Source organism: Ptychodera flava, chromosome 7 (genome assembly GCF_041260155.1).
Source record: "Ptychodera flava strain L36383 chromosome 7, AS_Pfla_20210202, whole genome shotgun sequence".
Classification (NCBI taxonomy): domain Eukaryota; kingdom Metazoa; phylum Hemichordata; class Enteropneusta; family Ptychoderidae; genus Ptychodera; species Ptychodera flava.
In genome coordinates this window covers 1661088-1678287 of record NC_091934.1, presented here as the reverse complement: position 1 = coordinate 1678287, position 17200 = coordinate 1661088, and the positions used below count along the sequence as shown (strand labels likewise).

Genomic DNA, 17200 nt, shown 5'->3' with positions numbered 1-17200 from the left:
GCCCCAAACCTCAAAATAGTTCTGTCTAAGCACATGTTGTACTTAATTTGAATTTGATTGAATGATATTCCGTATTGGAACGGTTAAGTTTACTTATGAATTTCAAAATTTATGAAAAGTTCAATACCCAATTCGTAAATTTAAAAAAAATTTTCAGAAGCCAGAGGAAACACAGAATAGGGAATGATTGACCGTTACATGGTAGATGAACTTGCTACTTTTCACAGTAAAATCAAACGCTGAAGATGACATGGCGGCTTAGTCCCTATACGAAATAGCCATTGGTTTCCTGACTTGGTTCTTCTCAGGCATATGTTCACACGTCTATGGGCGCATAGACGCAAAGCGGAATAAACCACAGGTCACTGTGCTGCAATAACTGACTTGCTTCAGGTTGTCAACAAGCCATGGCACTGTATGCTGTTTGCCTTCATGTGATTGCTGAAAGAGTAGATTTTCTCCTCTTACGCACTGTTTATATAGCTATTTATCACCAGAATCAAAGCTTGTATATATTTTCTTCCCACTATTCCAACGGTTTTCATGTACTCATTTAGCATCCCTTGTACTGTGAACATATATCTTACACAGATGCGCAATTCTTCAGTTACATTATGATGTACTTTTTTCCTGAGCCACAGACTAGACTAGTTGAGATAGAACTATATTCCGTGACCCCATCAGACTGTAGATTTTTTTTTACTTTGACTTGTTGATATTTGTCATTTTTTTGTCATCTGATGAAATAAAGATACGCAGGGATAGAAATACTTTTTTATTTCTTGTGGCAAAAGTTTGCACCGGATATGAAATCTGGTGGCAATTATGAAAAATCTGGTGGCAGTTTAACACATCATGTGATCGGTATAATACAACATTTTGTCATTGCCACATACTCATTCTAATTTATAAATTCTTGAAAATATGGTGAGTACACGTCACAAAAAGTCAATCCATACTGCAGGCCTCGAAAAAATTTTCAAACTTACTAACCATGGGACACGTGAATTTCATTTTTACTTGCCCGAGAGGAAAAATTACTTGCCCTAAATTTCTAATAACTGTACCAGTAATTGTAACAGAGAGCAAGAGTTTTGCCATATGAAGTGAATTCAAAGAGGGAAAAAACAGATTCAAACATGAACTACATCTTGTTAAAATGAAGGACTATTACCAAATCTGAAATGTCGCAGAAGAAATGTGAGAATACTTTAGTCTTTTCTGTAGATTTGGCCATCTAGAAAACATCTTTGAATTTGGAATTTTTCCACAACCTAATCCAAATTAAAATCTTTGCATAAGAGTAATAAGATTGTGTGATTTACAATGTGCATGGCTGGCTGCTGCTCTTTATTATCAAGCTGAGATCACAAACAACTGCTCTGCTAGTGTTTATCTGCCAATGCATACGCACATGTACATCTGCAACTCTTTTACCTGTTTACATGTTTGCTCACTGAGCACAGCAGTCTTTCAAAGTGTTATTTTGAGAAATGTATTCGTCAACAGAGCAGATTCAAGTTTCGTTTTTCGTTACTCTTCAGTGCAGATTTGTTTTCTGTATAAAGTGAGAGCCGATCCCTAACAACCAAGGTCACGTAATTTGAAACTGTGTGCATCTCATGCACTACGTAGCTGCAATATGTGGCCTCCTTGGTCGACTGAGCCCGTTTCGACTACGATGTAAACTTGTACTTTTCAACTGGGTGTTGATTTACGTTGAACAGTAAGTATTGCCGAGATCCATGGCTTCGGATAAGTTTACATCCATTTACAAAGCACATGGTGCAATTACACTATCGCGTGAAGCTGATCGACTGTCACATAATATGGCAAGCCAAACGTTGCAATATTCTAGAAAAAACTACTTTCTTTTTATACAAAACATTTTCTTTGTGCAAACACCTATTTTCGTTTTGTGAATATGCATTTTCTTTGTGTTATAACCTATTTTCTTTGCATGAAAACCTATTTTCTTTGTGTAAAATCCATTTTCTTTGTGTAAAAACCCATTTCTTTGTATGAAAACCTATTTTCTTTGTCTAAAAACCCATTTTGTTCGTGTGAAAACCTATTTTCTTTATGCAAAAAAACCATTTTCTTTTAAAAAAAAAACATTTTCTTTTCGTACAAAACATTTTCTTTTTGTAAAAAACATTTTCTTTTTGTAAAACCTATTTTCTTTTTGTTCAAAACATTTTCTTTTTGTACAGACCTATTTTCTTTTTGTACAAACCTATTTTCTTGTTGCACAGCCTTCATTCATGTTGCAAAACGTATTTTTTTGTTGCACAACCTTCATTCATGTTGCAGAGCCCATCCTAGTATTCCAAAGCGACCATTCGTATTGGTCACGTGTCACATCTGTTTGTGCTTGTCCAACTCACGTTTCTCTTTAAAAATGTATTATTTTTATTTGAAATATCTTCTTCTATATTAATAGAATAACATACGCAAGTTTGTAAAACTTTCATTCCTGTAAGTATTACCTATGCTTGTATTCCAAAACGGTCATTCGTATAGGGTCACGTAACCTTCGAACTATGGCGTTTTGGTCAAAGGTTATTTGCAGACGCCACCAGTTATGTGCTATCTGTGTTACCGCAGTACTGGTCGGCTCTTCTATGCGCATCTTCGCTTGCCAAGGTCTCGTGTCAGGGCAGCTAGATGCTCTCCGATGAGGTTGTTATTTGGAGACGCTAGTCGAAGTAACGGACCCGTGCGAGCGGACGATGTGTTACGCGTGGTCAAGGTTTCGTGTGTTCCGTGCCACAGTGGATAGAGGGACTGTGTCCGTGCACACCGTTCGGTGCACGGTATAATTATTTCTTTTAGCGTCATTATTTAACTTTTTGCGAGAATTTCGTCTCATCTCAAGTGTTGAAGTCAAATGACTCTATCATTACGTTGAAAGAGATAGTTTCACAGTGGGACATGTCAGAAAGGCTGTCTCCACGAGGCTTCGGCAGCATGGTTATCGTTTTTTCAACCATGTCAGCGATTTGATAAAGCCTATAGGAGGTGTGTGGTTGGCGCAACATGGTCCCTCCTCCTATGGACCGTGGCAGTGGGACCGTGGCTTATACAGTGATACGACACTGTCATTTAATGCTCTGACCTCGCGTAGCAGAGCCGCTAGACTTACCAAAAGTCAGTGGGCTTGATAATGGCGTAATAATATAAAATACATTCCAGCAAAATTTGTCTTGATTTAATTTTACGTGAGAAGTGCCATTGCGTAAAGCTGCGTTCACAAATAATGGGGGGGGGGGGGGGGGGGGGGGGGGGGGGGGGGGGGGGGGGGGGGGGGGGGGGGATGGGGGGGGTGGGGGGGGTATGGGGGGAGGGGTGAGGGGGGGCAGGTGGGGGGGGGGGTGGGGCACCCTCAAATTATCATCTAGCCGTATATTTATTAGGGATGTACGACCAGACAAAATAAACATTTGCGCAGTTCCGCTCGCTGATGCTCGACACCACCTGATATCAGCAGTTTGTAGAGCCATATTCCTATGGCAAGTGTAAATTGATTCATTTTTGAATGCATTAGTGGACTTTTGGATTTATCAATCTAGGCTGACCTGAGTTACTCTAACACTGGCCAGGTCAATGACACCTGAAGAGCACACAAGAGAGAGGCAAACTGTGAATTCTACATTTTGCCAAATTATGAAAATACTGAGCACAGGGACCTACCCAGTGACCGATTTTTTTCAAAAGTACCAGACATGTATGACTGAGATGCTACTTAAAAAAGTTGTATTAAATCGACAATACTGGAAGGTTCAAGTAGTACATCAAATTAACGATTTCATCTCTGAAATTTTGGATGTGATAATGGCAAATTTGGTAAAAATGATTCCATTTAGTCACACATCTTTTCATTTAAAGTCTTTACTTTTCAAAGTTTTACTTTTGTCATTGTACGATGAGAATGTGAAACTTTCATTCACAGCATGAACTTGCAATGAATGGTTTTATATATTGCTTTACGCGAATTCATGAAAAACAATTACTTTCATCGTACATTTGTAAAAAGTCAAGCATGGTGACCCATCTTTTTCTTCAGTATTTTATTATTCTAGTATGCCAGAATTCAAAAATCCGTGATAAATAAGGACCCGGTCAAAGTCGTCATAAAGTATCGTCCAGTTGGAATACTTAGACGATACTAGATGATCATAGTATCGGATAGTATCGATATTAATCATAAATCGTATTATGTAACGAGTTCTAAGCGGTCATATTAAACTATCGCCTACCAGACTCTAAGATCGATATTTTCTAGCATCGATACTAGACGATACATATCAAATATCGCCATTAGATGTGCAATGTCGCACTGCCCTCGCGCTAGGTAGGCTTGCGCTTAGATCGTGGGGTGAAGCAAGTCTACTGTAGGTGGGAGTGACCGTACGCGTCATTCTCCAAAGCGGTGTCCCTCGATCATGTGACCCGGCTGTAGGTGGGAGTGACCGTACGCGTCATTCTCCAAAGCGGTGTCCCTCGATCATGTGACCGGGCCTGGTAAAAACTATATCCGCAACGTAAATTAAAACAGTTAATACGAATAGGGGACAATTAATTACTCAATAAGTTGAAAAATATTCATTTAAAAGTCAAAAACAAAGATTCTAAGCGACTGGTGGGCTAATCTACTAGTGGCATCTGCAAATAACCTTTGACCAGAGCACATTTCACTAGAGCGCCATCTTTATTCGAAGGTTATGTAGACAACACAACATGAATGAAGGTTGTGCAACAGGAAAATACGTTTTGCAACATGAATGGAGGTTTTGCATTAAGAAAATAGGTTTTCGACATGAATGAAGGTTGTGCAAAAAGAAAATAGGTTTGTACAAAAAGAAAATATGTTTGTACAAAAAGAAAATGTTTTGTACAAAAATAAAATATAGGTTTTACAAAAAGAAAATGTTTTTTACGAAAAGAAAATGGGGTTTTTTTAGCAAAAAATGTTTTTTTACACAAAGAGAAATAAGTTTTTACACAAAGAAAATGGATTTTTCAAAACGAAAATAGGTTTTTATGCAAGGAAAATAGATTTTTACACAAAGAAAATGGACCATTACAAAAAGAAAATGGTTTTCTACACAAAGAAAATGTTTTATGCAAAAAGAAAATAGGTTTCCAATAATATTGCAACGTTTGGCTTGCCATAGTCACACGACTCATACACTTGCACAAAGAGAATGGCAACCACTGTCAAGAGCATACCACTTTACGGCTCACATAAAAAACAGTGAGTTCATGTCGTGTGTCAGAGAGAAGGTGTCGCAAAACTCTATTTTTACGACTTTTTGTGTTTTACAACAGCAAGAACGATTATTTTACTATGTCGGGCGGATTTTCAAGGGTTTCAGAAAACACTTCTGAGAGTTGAAGGACTTACTATGATTGTAGGCGTGTACAGACTTAATGAAATATGTTTTCAAGCTTGAATTGTCCAGAGCTTAGTTAATTCAACCGCTGGTGCACTTGCCCGTCGGACGGGAAGCATACTGATTTTACTTGCCCGAACGCAAAATTCACTAGCCACGGGCGTCGGGCGATAGGAATTTTTGAGCCCTGTACTGGCTAATGAATTGCAAGTATTTATTATTATTTAATTCATGCAGGCTGCAGTTTGGCTTTGCTTTCAAAATGTCACAACATGCTTTTATCTTGTGTCGTATGACTGCATATGCGGCTATCACAGAGGGCAACAACATGTCAAGTGTACAAAAGCTGCTGTCATCGATATGGAGATTAGCCAATCACAAGTTTGAATTCACGCTATGTTTTCATTCATGCCAAAATGTCGCAATCAGTTTGAAGTTTTTTTTGCTAATGAGTTTTTCCGCCGTCAGACAACGCGTGTTCCTTCAGTGTTCCTTCATTCAAGCCGTAGGATCGATGACATGATGACCCAAAATTTAGTGGCAAAAAAATACCACCAGAAAAAAACTTTGGTGGCAGATTGACAATTTCTGGTGGCAAATGCCACCATTGCTACCGATTATTTCGAACACTGGATACGATACGATACATAGCTTGAGAATCAACGCTGACCATTGCTCCTTTGCACTGAGATTCTATATGGTCGTCCACAGTGGTCCACACTGAGTGCACTTTGTTGCAGAGTTCAACTTTCCTTACAAATTCTTTGTTCTCTGCACCACTTTCTTGTTCCTTTTGCTTTCACCTGAGTACAGCTAGCTTTCTCTCTTTCTTTTAGTTCTTTCATGCGGCTTTGGTATTTCTGCTTGTAAGCAGATGCATTCTGTCTGACTTAGATGTCATCAGTTTTTTCTTTTCCTCTGACTCCTTCGTCATCAAGCCTCTTTCTGGTCTTATTATTACACCACATTATCAGGGTCTCATAACACAAAGATGATGCAGCAGGCTTGGTTCTGACAAGCAAGTCCAGGATGGCAAAGTCATGCTCTCATGTGGTAGGTGCACAAGATACAGCAGACTTCTCATCATTGCTTAGATTCCAATGCTTCCCACCGGCAAGCTGATACTAGTATCAGATAATACTGAAAACTTCTGATCAATGGAGGCAAAATTTTTAAAAAGCTCCATGTTCTGGTCGAGTATGTACAATTTGTAAAACCAAAGTATATGGCCAGCTGAACCTCATCAACGGAGAAAGCTGTACTAGGAGTGACATACCATCTTGAACTGCAAATTCTCTTTGAAGGTCTATGTATCATCAGACCCTAACATGTATTGTACTCTACCCTGTAGTAGAGTACCGGTATATTAAACCGTGATTGTAGAATTGGGCAAGTTTTGGATTACTCTGGTTGTAGCATGGAGGCTCCTTCTACCTCCATGGTTGTGGCAATCGTAGCTTTTGCCTGAAGGACTACCACTAGTTGCGCACATAGCTGGGCTAGGATTATTGTTGCTTCAATTACTTGGCCAACAACTATGCCCGGCGATTTGTGTATTGTTGAGGTAAATCGCCCAGAGTTGTGGGCTTCGGAACTGCAGCAAGGATTATTGTTGCCCTGCCTCTCCCTCAGTTAGGCACAACACCAAAGGCAGCACAGTCCCACTCCCTCCTTGCTGCATTACAGTAGCTCGGGGTTTCGCCTGGGTTTTGGGTTGGACGCCGTTAATCCACATGCCTAGCTGCTGTATAACAGTAGTACTGTACTGTAGCAAGGTCCCTCCACAATCTTACCCACAGGCAACTCAACGAAGCATGGATGTAAAAAATAGAAAAGCAAACCGCTGCTCGCATTGAGTCGAATGAAAGTGATCTTACCTGTCCGACTTACAGACGATTTCAGAAATAACGTGTGACACTTTAAACATTTCGTCACGCTGCTGTCTCCACATTGCTGAAATAAATGTCTTCCTTGCGAAGCTACCCGACAGAAGTCAAGTATATTTGAGCAGCGCGACGCATGTAGCATGGTCGTGCACGCGTGTGTGATTATCGTATGCGTTCATCAATGTCGTCTGTAGGCCGTGGCATGTCAACGTTCATCCCGATGTCAAAGTTCATGTGTAGAAACCTATTTTCTATTTCACGTGAAAAGATAAATTTACTTAACTTTACGACTTTTATCATTATAACGTTATATTGATTACTTTACCTTGGTGAGCAGCGAGGTTCTCGACCAATCACAAAATTATGTCGAAACATTTACAGTCCCATGAGCCATTGGCATCCAAAATGGCGACTTCCATGGAGCATGAGATACGGAAACTCAGAAAGAAACTTCGACAGATCGAAAACTTGGAACGACTTGAGCGACCGTTAAGTGACGAAGAAATAAGCAAAGTATGTGCTCTTTGAAATTAAAAACAAACACACAACAGCGGAGTAAACAGCTCAGGGTTTTACAATCTGTCGGGCCTCGGCAGATCGTCTATGTAGCCGACATGGACTGTGTGCCCCGTGGGTGTCTTAGTTTCTGGACAACTGGACCCCAGTCAACTGGATCCCAAGACAACTCGACCCTAAGGCCTGAGCATGGTTACTCTACCCATGGAGGTGCTCTACCCCAACCGTACCCTAAAACAACTCTACCTTTTAAACATTTTATCTGTTCAAATCATTTGTCAACTTGTGTTGAGATTTATTCCGTTTCTTCTATGACCATAGATTTATTTATTAGCCGTGTTCACAATAATGACATTGGCTCAGAAAGAAAGAGAGAAGGGGAAGAAAATGTATAACACTGAAAAGTTTTCAGATTCACTTCATTCAAATTAGCTCAGAAGTGATTAAACTTTCTGTCTGAAAATCTGTAACAATTCATTCATGTATTTTGCAACAACATGAACAATGCAACTGTCAGTACATGACAAAGCATTTTAGCTGGTTCTGAATGTTAAAAATTATTTCTAAGTAAATTGTTCGTACAGTTTGTGCTGGTTTACTTGGACATAATAAAATACAATGGATTTCATCACCAACACCAGAATGACAAAGGTACAAGGTCTAAGATGTCTTGGAATGTTTTTAAAACGACCAATTTCTACTGCAAAAGTATGATCAGAAATTCTTGCCTTTGTCAAAGCAATTCTGTGAAATGGAGACTTAACAAGTGATAGATAATTTTCACATTTAAACATGTTTGCAATACTACAGTATACATTTAATTTGTTATTTTTTGACAAGGCATTTTTCCAGGCTTCCTTATGTCCAGGACCCATATTCGTAGTACATGTATTAGCCTACAACACAATTGTCTGTAACTGCGCTGCTAGGTTGCTGAATCGGAACTTATACAAGTATATGTATATGCTATCACGCTAGTTCGGGTCCAATACGCAATCTATCTGTATTTTAGGATTAACTTACACAAGTTTCACCGAATTTTCATGTTTACATATAAGCCTGTTCACCTGTTCGATGAAAATAAAGAGTTCTATGAGTTGGTTTTGATTTATGTTTATCACGTCCCAGAATGTCACTGCTAGGGTATCATAACCTCAAAAATACACAGGATTAGGGCAAGGATGTTTTGGTAAAAAAATATTTTAGGGTCCAGTTACACCACAGTCAAGTTTCCAGACTTGGGTGAAGGGTCCAGTTGACTTGGTTATAAGAGGTCCAGTTGACTTGGGGTCCAGTTGACGTGTCCAGTTGACCAGTTACTGTGCAGGTGCCTCATCTGGCTTGTCGTTGTACGCATCATCATTCATGCATCCCAGACTCATAGAGCAGCTACGGGCATTGCGGACTGGGGTAGTCTTGGTGTGACCCTGCGTACAATGCTGTGTGTTCCCGGGTGGGAGGCCGTACAATCAGTGTGCGAAATTAACGTCGGTCCGACGGTCCGAGACCCACAGATTTCCCGTCGGGCCGAAAGTTTTTAGCAACATGTCGGTCCTTAGTACCGACTGGAATTTGGAATAGATGATGAAAATTTCTCCGTCAAGACCTGTAACAGATGCAGATAATGACTAACTTTGAATCATATGATTCAGACTTGAATGTCATGCACCTACAGTATCAATGTTTTCCACCGCTGGAGTGCGGGGCAACAGGGGATATTGATCGCACTTTGTGTCCTGGTAGTGGAGAATTTGATCTATGGTACGCCAGATGGGGAAGGGATGACAATGTCGCAACATAGTAATTTTTGTGTCTTTTAACGTTTTACATTTACGGAGTCTAATCCCTCCGATCGCGGCGCTTAGCACGGTGCAGGTGATTACATTCAGATCAGTATGAACTTCGTTCGTGCATGCAAATTCTAGCAATGGAATGGATTTATTTTGGTGCAACAATGCGATACAATATTATAATAATATTTGTCTATGAGTGTAACCCTGGTAATTTTAGCATATCTGTGCCATATGATAACAACACCCAGTATCACTTCACTAATTCCACGCTTCAAGTGTTTGGAATTTACAATTACACAAATGTACATAATACATCCCTTCATTTTATCAAATTGACTCCGTTTTCTTTGCTTTGATATTTTCAAGTGACGCGTTCAAAACATAAACGGTTCATAGAAGAGTTTAAGACAAAAACCTACTACGAGTACAATGCTGTTGCCTAAACATATTTGGTTTTGAACATGGAGGTATTTTTTTACCTCCATGGTTTTGAACTACGCCCAATACAAGGATAAGATGTTACACGACAACCCGATAGTGCTACCTGCAGTCGACAGTCAAGTTCACCTTTCGCTACGTTTGTTTCTGGACCGCTAGAACATCTTGCTCGTTGGTCTTCAACCAAAGTTCACAAGACCGACTGTTTGCACGATATATCGACGTGATAACAAGTGTACATTTTATAAAACAGAGCGGCCTTATCATAACAGTTTTGTCGTGTATACTCTCAGAGGCCGAGAGCAGGGCTTCAAATTGTTTCGATGTATACCGTTTTAAGACAGGCATGCAAAACTCACCGTCATCAAGGGCTGTACGCCTAAATATCGCAAAAAATTACGTCTTTTAAGATGTTACGGTATCATTTACTGATCGTGTCGTGATCGTTTTCAGCAGTATAGAGTGTGTGTCACTCTTTTCAGAATCATTTTAAAAGGCGATGAGACCCAGCAATCGCTCAGTCAAAACCTTTCAATCAGAAAATATGTATTCATTTCCGAGAGTGGCGACGTGTGCCATTCAAGTTGTCTGAAATTTCTATAATAGAGAAAAAAAGTTACGATTTTACTTGTTCTTTTAATTAAAAGTATAACTTCATCTGTTTCTTCATGAATGCAACAGAGGCCACTTTTAAGCATATTTATTTTTTGAAAAATTTTGAAAGTAAACCATACGTGATATCAAAATACATTCCAAGTAATTTCTTCCTTCTGTTTTACATTACAATTAAAAAAGACGTAGTGATCAATGTTTGCATCAAAAAAATTATTCATACACTCCCCTTACTCATGACTGTTTTCAGGGTACTCAGCTATTTACTAACTCTTCTACCACTCGCGTTTGCTAATTTCAGAAGTGGTTTTCAGCTCGCCAACCATTTTCAAATCACAATATCACATGCCCTGGTGTAGTGTACAATTTTACACAGCCATGTAGAGAACATCATCTCCCATAGACTGTCATGAGAGACAAACTGTCTGGCTTTCATCACCCACACGTAGTCAGTGCATGAGCCTATATTCGCTGGCCCCAAGGTGTTTGACACCATTTTATGGTCCGAATGTGGGTGATTTGACATGGTCAGAATAAACGTCAAATTCTCCTGATATTCCCCCCCTCTCATGGTGGAATATATTGATAAATGTGTGCGCATGACAGTGAGGAAGATGAGGGCTGTGATCTTTTTCAGATTCCAGATATTGTAGCTGAATGATGCAATAACTTACACTATTCTGCAATCTATGTGAACAATAGTCCTTTTGTATTGATAGGCCTAAAAGGATATGAAAAATTAAGTATTACAACATTCAAAAGCATAGTATTAGTCGAGAGAGTGTTTACTTTAATGGTCGTTAACATCTGCATTTATTGAGGACCGGCAGTTTTCTGTAAGGACCTGAAGCTTTGGCTTGGTGCAGGCCCTTATGACCTGAAGCTATTTTCTCTTAATTTCGCACACTGCGTACAATGCCAAGAATGCACAGCATATCGTATGCAAGGCTGTCTTCGATGTAGAGTTATGCTACGTTCCAACATTCAGAACAAAGTCCAACAGAGCGTCAGAAAACGTAGCATAACACTAAAGACTACCCAGTTCACCTTCGCCTGTGAGTGCTGCACTACAGCAGTTCTGTGAGTAGCTATATACTTTGTGGACATTTTTTGGTTACTTTGCAACATCTGTTGAACCAAGAGGCGCATGGATTGTCCAGTGTCTGTGGTGTAAAGTAACAACAACTCCAAGTCGCTGTGGTTGCAGGTGCTTGGGCCATGGAGGTAGCTGCAAAGTTTTAGCTCTACGGTGAGGCGGTTGGTGAGTAGCGCTACAATGCTGAAGAATCTGTAGTGTTAAAAATAAGCCCACCACACGTGGTGTGGCATTTTGATGTGAAATCCCACATATTACTGCATTTGGTCGTACCGATTTATCACTACTGAAGAGTAAACACTTTACTACCGGGTACACTAACCTTGTCGTTTATGGGGTTTGGTATTTGTTCAAACACGTCAATAGCGTTCCATAAACATTAAACGTGTTTCTTGGAGCCACCAGTACCGGAAGTTGGTAATGGCGGCTGCCAGAAATGTTTTTGGAACACTCTCAAAGCAAAGGTGTTGTCTTGTGTAGTGCCTCAGGTCTGCAATACCTTAGTGTGGACATTTTGAGAGAGTTACGCTCTTTAGCTAACTTCTTCTCACCTGTGATTGACCAATCAACAATAGGCTTCTGCCTTCTTGTTTGTGTGTTATTTCTCTTTTCCACAGTAGTGAGATTGATTCTGGCATGACGTAATGACACAGGAATTACGTAGTTTCCAGAATTTACAGGTTGCCCTTAAACAGCATGTTGTAGTACACACCAGTTCACCTCCATCTAAAAGCTGCATTATCCAAATGAATAGCCATACCCTGAATTTGAAACAATTTTTGTATTACAAGAATGCAATCATATCCTATGAGCCAACTTTCCCTACTTGTGGAGATCACCAATGCTGGCACAGGCCAAGCCCACAATTTGCTGACTTCTTTGGATATACCTTAAAATGTATCAAACGTTTTGGCTTCAGATTTTTAGGTTTACACACAAATGACAATCATATGCTGAATTTTCATGTGAACGTTTTATAATAATCTATTGAAAAAATAGAACAATTTTCATCATTGAACGGTGCATTGATATATATTAAATCACTGTAATACTGTTGTGTGGTTTATTGAAATTTTTTATGCTTTGCTTTGTAAAAACCAGATTTCCTATGTAAAACATGATTTGAACATTTTTAAATCCCAAAGGTTGTCAGGTTGAAAGTAGTTCTGGTTCACTTTCAGTCAAATGATGACTATGCAGTTACCATTACGTGTTACCATTGAATCCTATGGAACATTAAATTAATGATTGTGTGTGATTAGTGAAGCATGTCTTTACATGTACTGAAGCATGTCTTTTAAGGTGCTGTCAGTGAATAAGGAAAGTGTTTACATACTGGTAGGCCTGACTGATAATAATCTTTACGGCCCTGATACGGCTTTTGCGGACCGAGGTGGTACGGCATTGAAGGGCCTGAGTGTGCGAGGGCCTGTAAGCTGTACGACCAAGGTCCATAAAAGCCATATCAGGGCCGTAAAGTTTTTATCATATACCTTATGGAATGATAAATATGTTGTTCACATAATATTGATTATTGTTTTCAAGATAAAAATGTGTGCGATATCATCAAATTCATCGCCATTTGTGTCAATTTTTCAGAAAAGCGATGGCCGCTTCCTGTGGCGGATTGACATACATAATGATGTCATTTGTTTACCTGCAAAATTCTAGAACACACAAAGCAACATATTAGTATGTGACCAACAGAAAGCCAGGCTGAAATAGAGGTGTAAGAAGGATAAAAACGTGATGTAAATTATTGTAAATTACACCATCTCTGTGTCCATGTTTACACTGAACACGCACACACTCAGTATATGCAGGATTTCACTAGAATTTAGAAATATCAACTGATGTCACCTGTCGATGTCACCAACTGTTGCCACTTGCCACTACGATCTGAGCAAGCAGACATTTCCTAATCACGCACTGGCTTTGTGTATGAATTGAACATTAATTTTGCAGATAGCAACGCACACGCGTGTGTAGTAACCAGAATCAAGGTAGTTCAGAAATACATGTGATTGCCCATATTTGGATGCAGTGTGCCTGTCCCACTTTTGAATTTTGCGCACTTTTGTTTAAAGTTAAACCTTCTAAATACAAAAGTAGGTCTGGAATTCGATGCATTCATCCAAATTTGGGCGCCGGGAGGGGATGTGATAGGTAAAAAAATGAACGGATGTGAGGGCGCTTTCCCCTATAACCTTACTCAGGCACATGAATGTAGGTATACATGTATGATAACACCTAAAAGATCACATGCAAGTGCCATAACAAAAAGTATGAAGATGTATGAAACTAATTATAGTAATACACACACACACACACTAGTAAAATTTGTTCCCATGTCTGCGTTTGGAGATAACTTCAGAGTGCTTATTTAAGAGTGTTAAGAGTGATGATTTCTAACTGATTAGTGGCAAGGACAGGTTAACAATAAGTTTGCATGATATGTGACACTTTTTCATAATTGTTCTACAGGTTTTAAAAAAATCCAATATCAGGAATTCCCTACAAGATATCTTAAGTCATATCACAGTATCTCCAAATGCATCAAATGTAAGTTCAACTGATGAAGAAAAACAAGGTCATGAAAACGATGTTCAATCGCTAGCAGAAACTCCACAGCATGTTACAGACACTAGAGACAGTGATGATATTGTAAAACCTGAGAAAAGGAAAGGAATCATAAAACCTGAAGAAATAGACAGTCAAGAAAATGAAATATTGCCAGCAAAGGTTGCCAAGACTGAGTATCAAACAGGCCAGGACAATCCTGCTCAAGTTTTCAAAGGTACACATACATATATCTGAAGTTCAGGTAGTTTTAGAAATATCCATACATCAAATGATTGATTCAAATATTAGGTCAAGAATATGCATTCTCTTTGGATATGAATAATGCATTGTTTTTGCTTTGTGATTGCATCAGGCAAATATATTGAGGACAGACATATACCCATGAAAGAAATCTAATATGTTCTACTGCAAATATAATGCTTGCAAATGTAATGCTTACAAATGTATGGTAAATTTAGATGATCTGTCATCGACAATTGTCATTTTATGCATGTAAATTTGTCATTATATGCCTGTCATGATGTTTTGTCATTATGTGCCTGTCATGATGTTTTTGAGATGATCTCAGATACTGAAACATTTCCTCTTCAAAATTAATCACAATATAAAAGTTGTGCTTTAGAAAAACATAATTATTAGGCAGTCCTATGAAAGAGCACCTTAAATATGTTGAAAGGCAACACAATAGTGACATTAAATTTACTTCTCTTGTAGATGAATCAAAATCAAAGATAGTCAGTTCACAGAGTTTAATGATAGAAGCTCAGAAGCTCTGGAGAAGTTCTCAGTTCACAGTGCGTGAGTTGGAAGGCCATAATGATGTCATCACATGTGTGGATTGCGACGAAGTCTTCATTGTAACTGGAAGGTGAAACTTCTATAAGATTTGTCATTGAAAGGTCAACCATTTATGATACAAATGTGATTTGACCCTTTTCTCCAAATCTCTACTTCAGGACGTAAGAGCACAAGGATATGTAGGATGGTTAAGTTTCTTATTTGAAAGTAGGCATTTGATTGCTTAAGTTTGACTGATGGTACTATGTTGAAAAGTTTACAATATGAAAAAAAATAGTATTTTGTCAAACAAATTGTCAGACAGGAATACCTTTGTACTTTCATTTGTTGCAAAGCTTCCTTAAACAATGTTAGCAGAAGTATAGGAGACCTTGTGATGGAGCATTAATCACTTTATTTTATCAACTTTGTTATATTCAACTTGATGTTTCAAGTCGAGATACAACAGTGAAGGTGTGGGATGGAGAGACAGGCCTTGAGTTGTGCAGTCTTGGTGGACATACAGCCACAGTGACCGTTGTCAGACTTTTAAGCAATGATGAAGGCCAAAGAATTGGTAGGTAAATATGCCAGACACTGAGGCAGACTTTCCTTCATTCTGATACCACTCTGTTTTAGTTCAACAACATTTCCAATTGCGATATTAGTATGGATCAAGGAATGAATCCACCATCCCCAGAGAAGCTGCATCTTGGCTTTACAACATTGTCCTTAATCTTTTTTGGCAACTATGAGATTTTTAAATTTTATAGAATCTGACACCCTTCATTAAGTGGTCTTTATGAAACAAAGAGGTGATCAAACAATTGCCAGTTTCAGACAACAATTTGCATTTAATCTTTCTCACAGGAACAAACAAGTGGAACCATTAACTTCAATTATATTACCATGCCCTGCCCGTCGCATTTTGATTGGTCCAGCTGAACCATGTGACTGACCACAAATACATAGTAATGGCTCGTTTACATGCCCGTGAATATGAATAATAAGATGAACAACTCAAAGTATCGTAACTTTACAGCTCAAACATAAATCATAATCAATCAAAAAATAAAATGGAGCACTTGCAGGTCAAGTTGAGATACTTTTTTAAAAACATTTCCGGATTTGCCAATTTTTTACAGCGCGCGTGACAGTGCGTCGCGTATTGCTCAGTTTCTGGGGCCCAGTTGTCGCTCACTCCTGAAATTTTCGGAAATTTTGACGTTTTTCTTGGGTTCGCTGATAATATAATGGAAATAACAGACTCCGCTCTGACCATTAACGTTTATTTGTGGGCGCGGGCTTTTGGAAAGCCAAATTAACGGGCTCGGCAAGCCTCGCCCGTTAATTTTTGGCTTTCCTCTCGCCCTTGCCCACAAATAAACGTTAATGGTCAGCGTGTCGCCCATTATTTCTATATTAATTTCAACACCAATTTTGTCTTGTGGATCATTATACTGAACAAATGATAACCCTGAATACAGGTGTGTCTGCGATGAATACACCAAATTGGATGTAGAATAAATGACTTACCAATAGTTTATCACAGTATGCATTTTGGTTATTTTGAAAAGTAAACTGCCATTGCTCACAAACTACCTCAGAGTAAACATTGAACTAAAATTAAACAAAAGATCTAAGGAAGGCAAGAGAAATTAAAAACCTTCAAGTTACGCATTGGTAATATAACTTGTTCATATTTATACATAAAGATTGTTCATTTTAATAACCTTACGTTCCATAATTTACTATAATATATGATATGAATGACAAGAAAGTTTTGGAAAAGTCATTTGGTAGTGCATTGTTTTCAACCAAAGGCCATTGTACAGTAATATCCAATATAGGCCAATGGCAAAGTAAGACTTTCTATTATTTAGATTGGGGAAATGTATGTAACAGAGAGGCGGCATTTGGTTTTTAGCTACTATAGACTATAGTCTATAGAAGCTATTGGGATGGGTATCCGTCCGGCGTCCGTCATCAGTCTGTATGTATGTATGTATGTATGTCCGTTTGTGAGGCGTCCGTCCACTCAAATATCTTGAGAACCGCAGTACTTACTGATTTGATATTTGTTGTTTAGATGAAAATATGATT

The 17200-nt window shown here is 38.8% G+C and overlaps 2 protein-coding genes across 7 annotated transcripts in view; one reads left to right on the top strand and one right to left on the bottom strand.

Moving 5' to 3' along the window:
- LOC139136543 (DNA-directed RNA polymerase, mitochondrial-like) overlaps positions 1–7715 on the bottom strand; it is a 184982-nt gene extending 177267 nt beyond the window's left edge. For 2 of the 3 annotated variants that reach the window (XM_070704265.1, XM_070704266.1), the window contains exon 1: positions 7274–7492. In XM_070704265.1, the coding sequence (XP_070560366.1) occupies positions 7274–7424 (151 nt within the window). In that variant the 5' untranslated portion in view covers positions 7425–7492. Of the gene's footprint in view, positions 1–7273; positions 7493–7607 lie in introns of those variants that run through there. The other variant, XM_070704267.1, reaches the window with a different exon arrangement.
- The window catches only part of LOC139136545 (F-box/WD repeat-containing protein 7-like), a 33815-nt gene continuing 24276 nt past the window's right edge, over positions 7662–17200 (top strand). For all 4 annotated transcript variants that reach the window (XM_070704272.1, XM_070704269.1, XM_070704271.1 and 1 more), the window contains exons 1-4: positions 7662–7795; positions 14222–14534; positions 15035–15188; positions 15553–15674. In XM_070704272.1, coding sequence (XP_070560373.1) covers positions 7688–7795; positions 14222–14534; positions 15035–15188; positions 15553–15674 — 697 coding nt within the window. In that variant the 5' untranslated portion in view covers positions 7662–7687. The remainder of the gene's footprint in view (positions 7796–14221; positions 14535–15034; positions 15189–15552; positions 15675–17200) is intronic.